Source organism: Phascolarctos cinereus, unplaced genomic scaffold (genome assembly GCF_003287225.1).
Source record: "Phascolarctos cinereus isolate Bilbo 61053 unplaced genomic scaffold, phaCin_HiC Scaffold_4;HRSCAF=312, whole genome shotgun sequence".
In the NCBI taxonomy this organism is placed as follows: Eukaryota; Metazoa; Chordata; class Mammalia; order Diprotodontia; family Phascolarctidae; genus Phascolarctos; species Phascolarctos cinereus.
Window position 1 is genome coordinate 302,686,454 of NW_027555847.1, and position 17,678 is coordinate 302,704,131.

Here is a 17,678-nt window from a genome sequence, read left to right on the forward strand (position 1 = left end):
TGACACAAGACCCCTTTCACTTTATTTCAACTTAATTTTTGTGAATTTTACACAAAAAAATACAGAAGCAAATCTTGTCAATAAATAAAACTATGTAGTCAAACAAAATATCCCTTCATGAAGTGCAGCTCTCAACCAATGAGAATTTTTTAACGAGCAATAGATGTGGTTTATCTAATTTAAAACAGCACAAAAATTCGGAATGGCTGAGTGTTTTAAACAAAGATAATGCTTAGGTTTGGCTTTACATAAAAGACAACAAATTCATATTTTATAAAATGGTTTAATGAAGGCATGCATGACTGATAACAATGATCAATAAATTTATTGAATTCAAATTATTTACTGTTGTAAACATTTTACAAAAGCATTGAGATTTATCTGAATTCACTGTCTTTGATGAAAGAATTACTCAAACAGACAAAATCAATGGCACATTTAAAAAATAAAGCTGACAAATACCATTCTGAACATTCTCTTTTAACACAATCCAGGCAAGAGAAAACAGTACAGTATAAAAAAAGTATACAACAAAGATTGTTCCTATTATAATGTCAAACTCTGGAAACTGCAAATACAAATAAAGTGATTGAACAGTCAAACGGTCATCTCCCAACAAGGAAGAAGTTACAGTAAGAAAAATCTGCAATCCAGTTATACTCGGCTGTCAAAAGAGAAGGCTTTTCTTTCTTGTCAGTTGACAACATAATTCTTTTTCCAACAGACAGCGAAACTTTGGCAATTGGATGTATTGAAAATAAAATTTCGAAGTTCAAGAGACAGTCACAGCATTTTACTTTATGAAAGGTGATCTGTACACCAAGGCTCAGAGGTTGTTAAAGATTCATTCCATGTGGAAAAAAAGTGCAAATATCCTGCACAGATAGCTTACAAAGCTGCTGGCACAACTCTCCCCCAGCAGAATCTTGGGTTTTGTTTTGCATAGTTCACACATCCCTGGGAATGTGGAAAGGTGTGCTATTTTTGGCAAGAGCGAGGAGAAAGTGATACTGATGGGAATTATACCATGTTGGGCATGCTGAATCCATGCAGAATACTAAGGCAAAGGCTGCTACCTGATGTTATTTGTCACTGAATACTGGTTTTGTTTTTGTTGAAGCAGTTCTGTAATAGCCAGGAGCTTTTTTAAGACATGCTAAGAAAGAAAAAACAAGTAGAAATTAGTACACTTCAAAATCCCAAAGTATGGAAAGCACGTTAACAACAATTGAGACTCAAGCCTAGGACAAAAATTTCCATGAAGAAAACTTGAATTTTCATAAATTTAAGTTACTCAAATGAACTCTCATGAAAGAGAATTGCTATTCACAACTGAATGAGGTTTCTGGGGAAAGAATCCCACTCCAGTTAAGCAAAAATCTCTGACAATTTTCTTTTCAGTAGATAATCCCTGGATGAAATCTTCATACCTAAACTGATATTTAAGAAGTCAGCCAAATGAGAGAAATTCAGATTTGGAATGTAGAAAGGTAACTATTCCAAGTGAATAAACAATCACACAATATTTATTTAAGCCTGTATTGAAGGCAAAGTAGTTTCCTGCTAGGAAACAAATCTACCTGTCATAAATGGTTAATGGTAAACATGTACAGAGTGTACCATATCAGAACAATGAAGCAAGGCTCGCTACTAACAGTAGCTAATATTTATATAGTAATTATATGCCAGACATTGTGCTAAGTGCTTTACAATTATCTCCTTTGATCATCACAATAACCCTGGGAGGTAGCTACTACTGTTATCCCCACCCTCCTTCTACAGATGAGGAAACTGAGGCAGACAAAGCTAAAGTGACTTGCCACGAGTCACACAACTACTAAGTGTCTGAGGCCACATTTGGATGCAGGTCTTCCTGACTCCAGGCCCAGTGGTCTATGTAGCCACAGTGCCAACCTAGCTGCCCAGTGCTTGACATAAATCATTATAACAGTATATCTCTAGTTCTACATCAACTCATTTTAAAAGCTTTATCAAAAACCTCTTCTAAAAAATATAGTCTTGACTGTGTCCAAATTAAGAAAATGCAAACACATACCAAATGCTGAAACTCTTATATTTGTTTTTTAAATTAGGCATATTAGACACAAAACAGATGAAACCAAAATTATCATCACTGACAGAATACATCAACCTTGTAAATGCATTAAATAAATATCTTAAAGGCATTTTTATAGATGCATTCTTAACAAGCCAAAATTCATCCAAACATAAGTAATTTTAGTAAAGAATTTGTTTTATTAAGATTTTTATTAAGATTAATCTTGATGCTGATAATTTAAGTACTAACTACTTGAACACATTATTCCCAAAAATATCTGTATTACAAACCTACCTGCTGTACACCACGCTCATTACTGAGTGTTCGAAGTTCATCTGAATGTGCCACACAAATTTCATGTAATGCTGCTAGATCACGTGACAAGTCAGTTCTAGAATGATCTGTAGTGTCTGGAAGTTCAGGTACATTCTTTAAGAAGAATCATAAAATTGCATTTAGAATGGCAATTGTTTTACAGCCCCTTTAAAGATGTAATTTAAAAATTGTGACTGTCAAATAATGATGTAGTAGGTATCTTCTCAAACTCAATGTAATCAACTGTATCAAATCTTAAAACCACAGTATTCCTGATAAAATGCAAAGATTTGACAGGCTTGAAAAGTATTGTTTACATAGTGTTAGTCCTTTCTACTGTAGCCAGTCATGGTCTATCTGGGGGGGGGGGGAGAGAAACAATTCCCCTTTTCCTCCGTAGTATTTGTTTTAAAAGAATGAAAGCAGTACAAAAATTCTAGGTATTCTGAAGAAATCAGTTTTTCCTAAAAGGTAACTTGGAACCTATAATAAACCTGAAATCAGAAAGACCTAAGTTCTGATAGATATTGGCTGTGTCACCAGTGAGAAGTCAAGTCACCTGATCCCTCCTTCTCCCAGGCATTTCCCTAAGACTATCATTAAGGGGCAATGCAAGTATTTAATCTTCACTGCTAGAGAGAGTTCATCACCCAGAGGTTCCCTCACAATCCTATTTAAAGTGACTGCAAGTATAATCTGTTTTACAGTTAAAGAAACTGAGGCTCAGAAGATCATAGATGACTTGCCTAATGTCACAGCACCATTTAGTGTCAGAGCAAGATTTCAGACCCCCACAGGCCTTTTCTGATTCCGAGTCCAGCACCCAATAACTCTACCCTGCTGCTCCCCAATGCAGCTTTCTCTTCATTTTCCTACAGTGTGTGGAATCTTGATTGAGGGAATAATAATCACTGGTACCCACTACTGCATGTCTTGCAATAAAATATTATATATTCCACTATTTAAAGCATAACATTGTATTATATCTAGACAACTATAATAGTAATACACATACCCCAAGTTCATCTAAAAACATGATCATACGATGTTTGTTACTCTTGATAAACGGGTTTACTCCCTCCATGTAAGGCTCCTAGAAAAACAAAAATAAAAGCTTTTTATACTCTTTATGAAATTCCATAAATTAGGTTTAATAGAAACTGTTATCTAATATGACACAGTATGATAATTCTTACTAATCTACTTCATATTACCAAAGTTCAAAATGATCATGTATCCTATCATAGGGTAACAAACCTGATGGGTATTTGATTTTTTTACTTGAAGAAAATCCCTAGGCTCCATGTTCTGGGATGTTTTTTGATTTCTAAAATAAAACTAAGAAAGAGCCCCCCCCCCCCAAAAGTTTTCTAAGTTGTGCTTATAACTTAAGCTTCAAAGAAAGATTAATTAAATATCTTTAAAATTTAACAGGAAATGACCTTGTTCTCAAACTCTAAAATCATAAACAGTAAAACATTCAAGTTTTATAAATGGAAGATAAAATAACAGACAGAGATCTTATGGCTGATGGACACGAAGTAATTATTAACAGTGCACATAAAAATCCATGGGAGGGTTCCCTACCCCCTTTTTAAAAATCAAAGACTTGTTCATCACCTGACTCTATTCCTAGCTGATTCTTCATTAGTTACATAATATCTTATTTCTCACGGGCCTAAACATGGCAGACATGACAACACGTTTGCCAAACGGCTAGCAGGTCCTATCAAATTTATGGGATTTATTTGTATAACAGGAACCTTGACATTAAAGTTCTACCTTTGGCAGAAACTGACTACTTTCCAAAAATGGGATGACCAGTTTCTAACCTTTGTTTAGCGGGTGATACAGCACGCGCCCAACACTGCCCACCTTTACTGCAGGCCTCCTGAAGAAGAGCCCCCACAGACACATAGCACCTATCTGGAAATTCAACACTTTCTTTCTCCTCTATGCTGACATAGCATCTGACCCTGCCAGCCCATTCCTGTGCTGGCACCTCCACCACCCAACTCTCTTCCAATAACATATCACCATCTTGATTTGTTTCCCACCTTCCTAAATGTGGGGTCAAGTGCCCAGGGTCACACAGATAGTAAGTGTTAAGTGTCTGGTCTGAGACTGGATTTGAACTCAGGTCCCCCTGACTTCAGGGCTGGTGCTGTATTCACTGTGCCGCCTAGCTGCCCCTAAATGCTCCTTTTGTGCACCTCTTCCCTGACTCTCAGTCCTCTGCATCCACTTTGTATATTCATTAACATTAACACAGTCATCAACCCCCAAACATATTATCTTTGACCTCTCTTCAATGCTCCAAATACATACTTCTAACTGCTTCCTAGATATCTAGCAGCATGGCAGAATAAAAAGCAATAACTTTGGAAAGAGAGGTCCAGGGTCTCTGCTATGCCAGTTACTGGTTGTCTGACCTGGCACAAATTGCTCTGAAGAGAGGTCAAAAGGCCTATGCCAATTCTCCCTTCACACCAAATAATACAAGTAAAAAGTTTACAAAATGAGAAAATTCATCAACATCAAAAAAGATAACTGACTAACACCCAACTGCAAATGCTCTTTGGAGTACCCGCTGTCTTCACTTCCACACTTAAACAAGCAGGGAGGGGAAAACTGCAGTTGCAGAAAGAATGAGACTCTTAAAAGTAGAGAGGAGGCCACACCACTGTGGCCACTTGAGGTTTTCTTGCACCATTACTCCAACAGCCACCCTCAATTCTGTGAGAGAGAAAAAAATCTCACTTGATACTTCTATCCTTTTTATCATCCTGTATTTCTTCTGCTTTTTGTGGCCAAACTCCTCAAAAAAAACCACCTACAACTGGTGCCTCTACTCTTTCTGCTTGCTCTCTTCTTAAACCCTTACAATCTGGCTTCTAATCTCATCATTCCACTGAAATTGCTCTCTCCAAAGTTACCAATGATCTCTTAATTGCCAAATCCACTGGACCTTTCCCAATCTTCCATGCCCCTTGCCTCTCGGCAGCCTGACATTGCTGATTACTCTTTCCTCCTGGATACTCTCCTCTCTAGGTTTTCAGAACACCGTTCCTCCCATGGTTCTGCCCCTACCTATGTGATTGTTCATTCTCTTTCTCCTTTGTTGGATCCTTAACCAGATCATGCCCTCTAACTGCAGGTGTCCCACAGGATTCTGTCCTTTTCTATACTATTTCAACTGGTGATCACCTCAGCTCCCATGGATTTATTAATATCTTTATGCTAACAATTCTCAAACTCTGCTGATTTCCAATCTTGCATATCCAAACTGCATCTCAGACATTTCAAACTAGATGTTCAGCAGACATCTTAAACTCAATATATCCAAAACGAAACTCATTATCTTCCATCCTCCTGACTTCCTCATTACTGTCAAGAGGAATGCCATCCTCCCCCTGTCCCTCATACTGACTCCTCACTATTATCCCTCATATACAAATCTGTTACAAAAGCCTGTTGATTTTACCTTGGCAGCACCTCCTCTGTCATTTGCCCTCTTCTTTCCTCTGATACTATCACTACCCCAGGCCAGCCCTCACCAACTCATGGTTGGACTATTCCAATAGACTGGTGGTGGGTCTGCCTGCCTCAAGTCTCTCCTCACTCCAATTACTCATCAAAATGACTTTTTCTAAAGCACAGGTCTGACCATGCTACCATCCCCCACTTGCTAAATCCCAGTGGTGCCCTACCATTTCTAGGATGAAATACAACATCCTCTATTAGGTGTTCCCAGCTATTCAATAAACAAGACACTCCATTTCTTGGCTCTATTTTTTTCTCTGGCTATTCCCTATACCAAGAATGTTCTCCCTCTTGCATCTATGCCTACTGGATTCTGTCAAGTCTCAACTAAATTCTTATCTTCTCTGGGAAGTTTTCCTCCTTTATTTATTTCCCATTTTTCCTCTCGATGGCATGTTTGCACATATTTGTTTGCTTCTTATCTCCCTAATTGGACTGTGAATTCCTTAAGGGCAGGAACTGTCTTTTGCCTCTTTTTATATCCCCTACATCTAGAACACGGTATGTTTGCTGACTGAACTAGGGAAACAGAACCTATTAAATCCTGAAAGTCTGAGAGCAGAAAACATGAAGCAAGGGACAGGGGTCAGGAATGGGGATCTTCTGAAGGAAAAAGGAGGCAGCATAGTAAGAGTGGGAAGAACAATGGCTCAGAGTTCAGAGAATGTGGGTTCACATTATACCTCTAATGGTTACGACTTGTGTGACCTTGGTCAGTCAATCTACCTCCTGGGCCCTCAGTTTCCTCATCTATAAAATGAAAGGGTTTGACTAGATAAGACTCTAAATGTCTCTTTCAGCACTCCATCTATGACACTGTGAGTGGAGGTAAGTGAATTTTCATGAAGCATACCACAAAAAAGGTGGTTAAGATAGGTAAAAGCAGGACAAATGAATGCATAAGAAGGAGAAATGAACAAGCAGCTGAAGAAAATAGTCATCTAGAGGGATTTACCAAGTACTTTATAAAAAAAATAAATTTAGTGAGCAGAGTCTCCAGAAATGGCAACACAGCATCTCTAGAAACTTCCAAAATGATTCTGAACAATCAAGCAAACATATCAAAGAAAGAAAAATAGAAATTTCAGCTTTTTTTTTTCTGCTGTTTGGTGACTTTTTTAGTGACTTGCCCAGGTTCACACAGGTAGTAAGTGGAAATGTCAGCTCTTAAGGAACAAGCTATAAAATCTAATCAAAGACTAAAGAATTTAGAACAAAAGATACTCTCCCTATTAAATTTTCAAAAATGAAATAATAGAATTAGAACACAAAAATGAAGACAGAAGGGAAAAAATAGAATAAAATTTTAAGAGATTGGAAGAACACATCAGAACTCTATAAAACAAGAATATAGAAACTGAATATGGCATGCAAAGAGGCAATTTAAGGCAAGTATGTCTTTGCAGAAAAAATATCATTTAGAAGAAAACTTGACTACCACAGTTCCAAGAAATCGTACAGAAAAACTGCCCAGAAAGATTGTAAGGAGACAAAAATTCAGATCAAGAAAATCCACAGAGCACCAACAGAAAGGAAATCTCACATTTATACTGTTGAGAAACATAAGTCATATACTGAAAGGAATTATAACCTCAAAGAGATACATATATTCTAGCTAGAGGATGGAAGGAAGAACAACAACACAAAAAAGTCAAATCCCAAGGACAAATAACCAGGATAGGAAGGATTATTCTATGGTTACCAGAAATCAAAGGAAAAATTGTAATAAAATTTGAATCAATTCTTCAAACACAGCCAGAGCTAAACCGAATATTCAACTTGCAACCTCACCAAACACAGGGGTCGTCCACTGTTGGAAAAGTAGATTTGACTGACTTGTGACAAAGAAAATAAGTCTTCATCATCCCATGGTATTTTTACAAAAAAAGTGTTGGGGATTTTTTGGTTTTGTTTTGTTTTTAGGCAATTGGAGTTAAGTGACTTGCCCAGGGTCACACACTACAAAAAAAGTTTTTTAAAATATCCTTTAAAGATCATAATGCAATAAAATTAATTAATAAAGGATACAGATCTTGAATACTGGGTCAAAGAATAAACTGTGCTGACAATAAATAATGTTGAAGATCACAAAAACAGCAAAAGAGAAAGGGGGCCAATAAACATTTTTTAAAATTAAGGGCTAAAAAAATTATTCAGTAACCTTTCAAAATGCCAAGTTTTGAAAATTTGAGGAAAAACTTGAAAATAAAAATTATAAAACCAACAAAAGAGTTGGTTTTTAAAAGACTGATATAATCAATAAACTATTACCTAATCTGACTGAGAAGAAAATTGTATTTTAAAAACAAGAATTAACAAGGTGGATGATAAAAAGAATTATCAGAAACTACTAGACAGAAAACATGCTAGCAACATTTTAAGGGTAGAAACTATTTATAAAAATATGTAATAAAACAGCAAATAAGATATCTTCAACAACCCAATCCCAGAAAAAAGAAATACAGCGAATTAGAAATGAATTATTGAAGGAGGGTGAGGGACCCTAGAAGGATCTGCATGTGAATTTTATGAAAGATCCATCAAAAAAAATTGAGATCCAACCATTTTGGAGAACAATTTGGAACTATGCCCAAAGGGCTACAAAAATGTGCATACCCTTTGATCCATCAATAGCACTTCTAGGGCTATATCCCAAAGAGATCAAACAAATGGGAAAAGGACCCACATCTACAAAAATATTCATAGCAGCTCTTTTTGTGGTGGCAAAGAATTAGAAATTGAGAGGATGCCCATCAATTGGGGAATGGCTGAGCAAGTTGTGGAATATGAATGTAATGGAATACTATTGTGCTATAAGAAATGATGAACAGGCTGACTTCAGAAAAACCTGGAAAGACCTATATGGTCGATGAGTGAAGTGAGCAGAACCAAGAGGACTTTGTGCACGATTACAGCCACTTTATGCGATGACTAATATTCTCAGCATTATAAGGATCTAAGACATCTTCAGAGGCCTCGGGATGGAAAATGCTGTCCACATTCAAAGAAAGAACTATGGAAGTCGAATCGCTATCACTTATTTTTACCTTCTGTTGAGTTTTGTTTCATCTTTCTGATGGTTCCTCCTATTGGTTTTAATTTTTACTTACAACTTCACTAATGTGAAAATGTTTAATAGGAATGTAAATGTAAAACCTATATCAGACTGTGTGCCACCTTGGTGAGGGTGGGGGGGAGGAAGGGGGAGAAAAATTTTCAACTCAAAAGCATATGGAAGTGATTGTTGATAAATCAATAAATTAATAAAATTGGAAAAAAAATTTGATTGATAGGCTACAAAAATTATTCTCAGACAGAAAGCACTCTACCAAACTCTTTTTATGAGATAAATAAATCATGACACCAAAGCAGGGGAGAGATAAGGAAGAGAAAGAGAGCTATAAACCAATCACATTAATGAATATTGATACAAAAACTGTAAATACATTCCTTACAATTAGACTACAGCCACATATGCAGAAAAAAAATTCGCTATAACCAAACTGAACTCACACCAAGGATGAAAGGATGTTTCAACACTAGCAAAAGAAATTAACATAATCAAAAAAGCAACTTAAGGTACAAATGACATGATTGTTATACGCGTTGGAGAAAAAAAATCTTTGATAAAAGTCAACCCTAATTTATATTAGAAGAATTAAAAAGTATAATCTTGGACTAAAAAGCATTTATCTAAAAGCAAATCCTAACATTACTTGCAAGGGAGAAACACAGGAAATTTTCCCATATTTAACGAAGTTATAGACATGTTAGCTTCAGCAACAAGACAACAGAACAAACTTTAAAGTAGAAACATTACCAGAAAGGAGAAGAAATTATTCTTAACTGCAAACGACATAATATACTTAGAAAATCCCAGAAAATCAACAAAGAAACTAATTGGGACAATTAGGAGTATCTACAAAGTTAAGGGGAAGCAAAATAAATCCACAAAATTATCAGCATTTCTGTATAGTACTGACAAAAACCATGGAAGAAATGATAAAAGAAATTACATTCAAAATAGTTACAAAATACATAAAATACCTGGCAGTTAACCTACCTGAATATATGCAATATTTAAATACATGTAAGTACAAAAGAAATAAAAGGAGACTTAAACTGATAGTACTGAGTACCTACTGGCATTATGGGCCATGCCAATGATAAAAAAAACTAACTGATACATTAATATACAGATTTAGTGCTGATAGTATATTTCTTGAAACTAGAAAAATACAAAGTTATTTTGGAAATACAAAAGCTCTAGAATCAAGGAAAGTAATAAGAAAAAGTACAAATGAAGATGACAGAAGTCTCAGAACTCAAACTATATTACAAAGCAGTAGTCATCTATTTGGTACTACTTTAAAAAAGAGAGACAGATCAGTGGGATAAACTACATAAGCAAGAAACAAGCAATCAAAAGCAACAGTCCAATGTTTGATAAACTCAAGAACACGAATTTCTGGAGGAACGATTCTTTGATAAGAAGTCACTGGAAGAGTGCGGAGCAGTTTGGCAGAAATTAGTTTTACTATAATATCTTATGTTCCACAAAATATTCAAGATGGATTTGAAACCTAAAGATCATATACCTTTTAAAAATTGTAGGGGTACAAGATCAAGTATATTCTACAGTTATGATTAGGGGTAAAATTCTTAAACAAAGGATAGAAGAAATCATAACAGATAAATTTTGAATACTTAAAATTTTAAGAAGCTTTTGCAAAAATAAAATCAATTAAGACAGTCAGAAGAGAAACATTAAGAAAAATATTTTAATCAAATATCATTAAAGTCTCACATTGAAAACATAAAGGTAAGTTAACAGAAATATGTCTAGCAGGCAAAGAATGAATAATTTTCCAAAAAATTGCAAACGATAATTCACCACATAAAATCATCAATAGTAAGAGACATGCACATTAAAAATTATTCTAAGACCGTCTTGGTACTAACAAATTGGCAAAGATTTTTTAAAAAAAAGTGAACACTCAATCTTCGAGGGGCTATGTAGGTCCACTCTTGGTGGATCTGTGAATTGGTTAGAATTTCAAGAATTTCAAATAAAAATTGCTTAAAGAAGTGACTAAATTTTACATAACGTTTAAATGGGCCACCTCACTAATAGACATATACTTCAAGAAACTCAAAGACAAAAACAAAATCCACTATTGATCGAAATAGTCACAGCACATAACAGCAAAGAACTGGAAATAAATTGGGTACCTATCAAAGCACAAAAACTTATGTTATATGAATGCAATAACATTATTTCATAGTAGGAATCTTAAATATGAGAAGTTCAAAGAAATTTGTGTGAAGATCTAAATGATCTGATGCTGAATGAAATAAAAAAAAAATCAAAAGAACAACGCCTAATCATAACAACAATATAAATCAAAAGATTGCTAAAGTGAAGATTAGAACTGATCTAGAAAACATTGGAGATGCCTGTGAAAAATTAACGAAACAGCCCTTCCAAAAAGGCAAAGAGGCAGAAACTATGACAGGACTGATTATTATTGCCATTGTCAGAAAGTGTCTCTTTCATAGATATTTTTGCTTAATTATTTTCTTTGTCACAAAGGATAGTGCAAATATGGAGGTAGTCGTGTGGGAAACTATGCTATAAAATGAAATGCACTGATAGAATATATTTTTTTAAAGTTGCTTACGTTCAAAACCTGGTATTATCTCATAGTTTTCCCATTTGTTTACTTTTCATATATTCAATCATTTCTAGAATTGTGAAATGTTTTCTCAGTTCTGCTATTAGCTTTCACTGGAAATTTAGGGAATTCAGAATCTCTGACTGCATCTGGCTATCATAACATGATCTAACCACCTGAAACACACCATATTTTGGGGTGGAGATGGAGGAAGGTAGATAATTTTAACCTAAATTTAGGGAAATAAAATTCTCTGAGTTACATTTTGCGGCTTTACCAAAAACCTATAAAATTACATTTTACATCATTAAAGTATTTTTACCTTGGCACCAAACTCAACAAGATTTGCTAAATTCTGCACAGATTTAGCCACCAGTGTCAGTGTTCTTGCAGCAGTAGGAGAAGGAGAATCTACAAAGAAAAAGTACAGAATACTTTTAGTGATTTGAAGTCAGAAGGGTTTCTTCATTGCTATTTGAGAAATTAGCACTTTAACAAGCTTTACTATCAAAATCCTAGCATTCCTCCAACCAAAATGTAAAGATTGACATAAAAATTCAAGTAAAAATGTCCTTTTAGGACACACTATATATTAGAAAATCTTATGATTTAAAGAAATCTGAAAACACTCTGAAGTATTACTACTACCAAACAGATTATTACAAATACAAAATCTTCTTATTCAGGAATCTTCAACCAACACCTCATTTAATTTTAAGCTGGTTATCACCAGCATACTGTCCTCTCAAGGGGAAATCTGGGAGCCAGCTACTGACCTCCTAGTTAGTAATTGCTAACAGGTTCCTCCTTCACTCAAATTAAAAAATATATCATCATGAAAAAGTTGGGGACTTCTAACATTTCACTGACTGCTATAAGGTCATATCAAATTCAAAAGACAATAAACATCTTCAATGACAAGAATGACTAATCACTACTTTAGAGATAGTTGGGAGACCTATGTCTCTATAAGGCATGTAAACTGGACCACTTATTTAGTTAAAAGTTGTCTGTAGCCCACTTAAATGCCTGATCTTGGATATCTGGCAAGAGAAGCCAGTTTCTGATCCTTAAAGTCTTTTATGTCATTTCAAGAACCATTAGAGTTAATATTACTATGTTTTCTAAAAGTCTAAAATGTGGGCAGACCAACTTGGACAGATTAATAATTACATTCAATAGATAATCTGTATTACTTAATTCTTTCAGAATTTAAGCAATTCCAATCTCTATTTTGTTGTTATTCTTCAGTCTTTTTTCAGTCATTAGACTCTTTCTTCATGATCCCATTTGGGGATTTCTCAGCAAAGATAACTAGAATGGTTTGCTTTTTCCTTCTCCAGATCATTTTATTGACGAGGAACTGAGGGTCATACTTGAGGCCAGATTTGAACTCACAAAAGATGAGTTTTCTTGAGTCCAGGCCCAGAATTCTATCCCTTGTACCACCTAGCTGCCCTCCAACATCCACAGGAGTAATGAAAGAAAAACAACATCAAGGAGAAATGACTGCCTGAAAACTAAATGTACTTTTTTTTCCAAAATATGTCAATTATATAAAAAAAACACAGGTTCAAAAAACCAAACCATATTCCACAAGATTCATTTTACTTTCTTTGAAAAGATGACTAAATTTAAGACATCCTCCAGAAAATATGTGTAATGAGATAAACAGAATCTGTGGTTTATTGGACATTTACAGACTTTAAGATTACCATGTGCTATCTGGTGACAAGAAATTTGAGTGAGTGGGAGAACCAAGACTTCATTCATAAGTACTGAAATCCGTTCTACTGCTGCCACCAAAGATGCCTTTTTAACTTGATCATACTATCACAACTGGAAGCCCCCAGCAACAAAAACAGCAGTGAGTACAGGCTAATAAGGGAAAAACAAAGGGAAAAATTCTTCCCTTCCCAGAGTGGCAGTATAACAGTATCTAGTATTAGGACTTTACCAATAATTGTTTTCCATCTATCAAAAGTTTTAAAGATTTCATACAAAATCAGGGTGTTGAGGGGCAGAGAAAAAAAAGTGGAATGGATCCCTTGACAAACACCTATTGTTTCAGACACTGGGAGAAGAGATGAGGAAGAAAAAAAGGAAGATGGAAGGATGTAGGTAAGGTGTGCTATCAAGAAGTATTTTTTAAGTGCCTGCTATGTGTAAAATACTGTGTTCTGGTTGTTTAATATGCAATTATAAAAATGGGATGAAGCAATTCTCCAAAAAACTAGCATTCAATTCTAATTTCCTGCCTCTTTTAAGTACTGAATCCAAATACAGACAATACAAATGGCAAAATTAGTAAGAACATTTTTACTATCAATTTTGTCTAAATTAATCTAGATACTAAATTACATATCTAAAATTCATTAAGCGCCATTTATTTACCTGAGATGATATTAAACATCCGTGGATTAAGGATAGCAGGACAGATAAGTCGAAGAAAAACAAAACCACTGAATGGAAGGGGGGGGGGGAAAGATTTTTTTAAAAAAATTAATACCAAATAAGATTCATCACATCAGAGACACACACTCAAAACAACCAAAGTCCTACAGAAAGTTAATATTGACTCTGCATGTAAGGCAATCCCAACAATTTTTAAATCAGAAACAAAAATTTAATACCAAAATCTAATTTAGGATCATAGAAACTGCTAACACAAGTAAAGTGCCCCAAACCTTCTGACTGGTAGGATTATAGAATTTTAACACTGTCTACAAAACTCACAATTTTTCTAGTAAATTTAAGTCTGTTTTATTCTTAGAACAAGATGAGGCAGCATGGCACAATGAAAACAATGCTTGCTTAGGCTTGATACCAAGAACTGCCATTTATTACTTATATAATCTTGGAAAGGGCACTTTACTGCTTTGGGTCTTAGTTTCCTTATCCCCAAAATGGGCAACTGATGATGCACTGTGAATGATACCTAAGGTTCCTTCTGACTTAAAGCCTTATACTCCTTTGTATAAGTACAAAAGGCTAAGGACTGACATTTCCAAACCTTGCTTAATAATAGTGATTCATCCCAATAAGATCTATGACCATGAAAAAGCAAATGCAAAATATATCAGACAAATACTATGTTCCCAACCTATTTCAACACTCCAAGAGATCTCTTTATAATGTAGTACAGCTTAAAAAAAGAAATCATCATCTGTAAGCCAATCTTCAGCTTATTAGCCTCTCTAAACTAAGTCCTAACAGAGCTACAGATCTACTCACCTGGCTTTCAAAAACTGAGGGTTGGTTACCTTTGTACCACAATGAGATACAACAGAATTTTAGTGAGCAGTGGGGGTTTGTCACAATCTAACTTTTGTTTTATAGGTATTTTCCTTTGTAGAGATTGATTTGTCACTGGAGATGATGTTAGCAACATCAAACCAATATTCAGTGAGCTAAGTAAAATTACTAGAACATCAGATCCTTATTTATAAAAATGTAGATTATAGGGTTAGAAGGGGCAAGTCCTTCTCTACTAACACACCAATCCCCTACAAAAAAGTTATGAAAAGAAAGATTCCACTGGGCGCAAGAGAGAGGGAGGTATGTCCTATCAAATTAACAAGCAACAACAATTTCATAACTATTCAAAGGTAATCCATGTTATCCCTACTGAGAGATTAGCCTATTCTTTTCCCTTCTTGTTAAAGAAGGCTATTTCACAAATACAGTTTGGAAGAAGAAAAGCTTCTATGAAGTAAGCTACTGATTTTGTTAGTTTTAGTTTAACAATTTTTAATTGGTTTTACAAGATGAAAATTTGAAGCAAATAAATTTAATGTCAACCCAAGACTAAGCTTTTAAAAATGAGATGTTTAATACGACTCTGGAAAACCATACAAAAACGCAATAAGCTAAATTCTAACATAAGCTTAATGATTCAGAAACAGTGCTCAGCACTATTCCAGTATCAAGTGAGAGGTCAAACTATTTATGTAATTGGTTTTCTAAAAATCGAGTTCTCTTTTCTATTCCTAATGTCACATTTTTCCAACCTGCCACCTATAATTAATAACTTCTTATTTATGAAAGCTATACATTACAGAAATAAATGAGTTGAAAATTCTTACCTAACAACTCTGGTTCTCATAGTTGTGTTCGTTGGCCATTTGTGTTGTACAGATTTCTGTAAACACCCATAAATATACCTCAATGTCCTGCCAAAATAACATAATTATATTAATATGTAAGGTACTTTAAAAAATATTTCTATGATGTACTAAATATGAGGTAGAATAGAAACCACTTAACTTTTAACAGCATGTTGTAATAAAATCTACTTTCTATTTATTAAACATCTATTATGTGTCAAGTAATATCCTAAGAGTTAAGAATAAAAAGGCAAAAATGCAAAAGTCCCAGCCCTCAAGGAGCTCACATTCTACTAGAACATATGCTTTTTTAGTTGCTGCACATAATGCTGCTGGTCTCAAGAGGACCCCATTCCCCCAAAAGCAGAATGTCAGCAAAGGCAAAAATCAACCAAGCAAGCTTTCAATTATTTTTATTTTTTACTATATCATCAACATCTTGATATTTTCCAAATCAGTAATAAATATTTTGCTAGTTTTAGATTACTTCTGTTTTAAATGAACAAAATTTTACTTTTTGTTTCTTTGGGGGAAATAAAGTGGCACTTTTCTTTTAACCACATCAGTAAATAACATTTCTCCAACAAGGTGGCTGCCAGCAAACACTATGGAAACAAAAAACTAATAACTTCACCATCCACTATTTACCTTTCCAACTCAGAGATGCAGGCTGTATTATTTTTAAGTGGAGAGCATTTAGCCCAAGAATTTATATATGCTCAGAAATAAGAGAACAGTACATTATAATTAGAAAGTAAAAACCATATTATTCACAAAGCATAAGGTCTTTTTTAAAAAGTACAGATTTATTTTAGAATTACACATGCTCACATACAAATGTAAAATCTCTTCAATACCATAGCAAATCAAATATTAACTTACGGAGGCAAAATCTCTGCAGCCATGAATATTTTTTCCACAAGCTCTGAAAGTATGTTCAATAGGTGTACTAAGTTAGTGTTTATATCTTCATTTTTTTCTAATTTTGAAGGATTTAACTAAATAAAAGAAAAGAACCAACATAAATGCTTCTTGAAAAGTGAAACTTCAAAGAGACTTCTATATCAGATAATTCTAACTTCTCTAGGAAGTAGAATTTTTTTAGTGATTTGCTCTAGACAAACAATTGCTGTCTGCACAAATGTTGATGACAATAACAAAAGACAATATCAATATACTATATCCCTAGAAGTTCTTCTGAATGAGAACTTAGAAGCATTCCCAATTACTAATAAACAGGTTATGTACAGTACTAATCTGAGAACTATTCCTATTTGGTGTGGGATTTTGGACATTTCCAGGAATAGGGTTCCTTGTCATTCAACAACATGACCCAATATGTTTGTTAGGTATATACACAAGATGGCAAAGAGGACGGAGAAAGCTGGACAAACCCTCATTTTAACAGAGTAAAGTCTTAACTCTGAAATACTGGTTATCTGACCCTTCACAAATCATTCAGTAATTCTGTGCCCCAGAAAACTTCCCTAAAACTACACGCTGGGCAGAAAAGTGACAATCTGCAATGGCAGAGGGACTTTCCCTGAAGGATGTCCCTACCACCAATGAAATCAACCAATCCATCAAGCATTTATTTAGTGACTATTATGTACCAATCAGTCAACAAGCATTTATTAAATGTTTACTGTGTGCCAAGCACTGTGCTAAAACACTGGGACATAAAGAAAGTTCCTTCTCTCAAGTTCACATTCTAATGGGGACACAATATATTTAACTAGGTACCTATAAGATATAAACAGAGTAAATATACGGGAATATCAGAGAAGATGGCACTATCAATGGGAGAGGGGAGGGGTAGGGTTCGGTAAAGGGAATGAGAAGGTAGAACTGGAAACCAGGTAAACTAAAAAGCAGGCATGAGGGAGAAAATTCCAGGCATGAGGGACAGCCAGTACAAAGGCAAAAAGATGGGAAATAGAATGTTGTATATTGGGAATCTAAAGTTGGCCAGTGTAGCTA

The 17,678-nt window shown here is 34.8% G+C and overlaps 1 protein-coding gene across 1 annotated transcript in view; it reads right to left on the reverse strand.

The window, feature by feature from the left end:
* Positions 1–17,678, reverse strand: part of RASA1 (RAS p21 protein activator 1) — a 109,567-nt gene continuing 91,889 nt past the window's right edge. The window contains exons 19-25 of the mRNA XM_021008047.2: positions 16,581–16,696; positions 15,678–15,764; positions 13,987–14,054; positions 11,915–12,003; positions 3,390–3,467; positions 2,354–2,488; positions 1–1,156 (exon numbers count right to left, since the gene is read on the reverse strand). Coding sequence (XP_020863706.1) covers positions 1,073–1,156; positions 2,354–2,488; positions 3,390–3,467; positions 11,915–12,003; positions 13,987–14,054; positions 15,678–15,764; positions 16,581–16,696 — 657 coding nt within the window. The 3' untranslated portion in view covers positions 1–1,072. The remainder of the gene's footprint in view (positions 1,157–2,353; positions 2,489–3,389; positions 3,468–11,914; positions 12,004–13,986; positions 14,055–15,677; positions 15,765–16,580; positions 16,697–17,678) is intronic.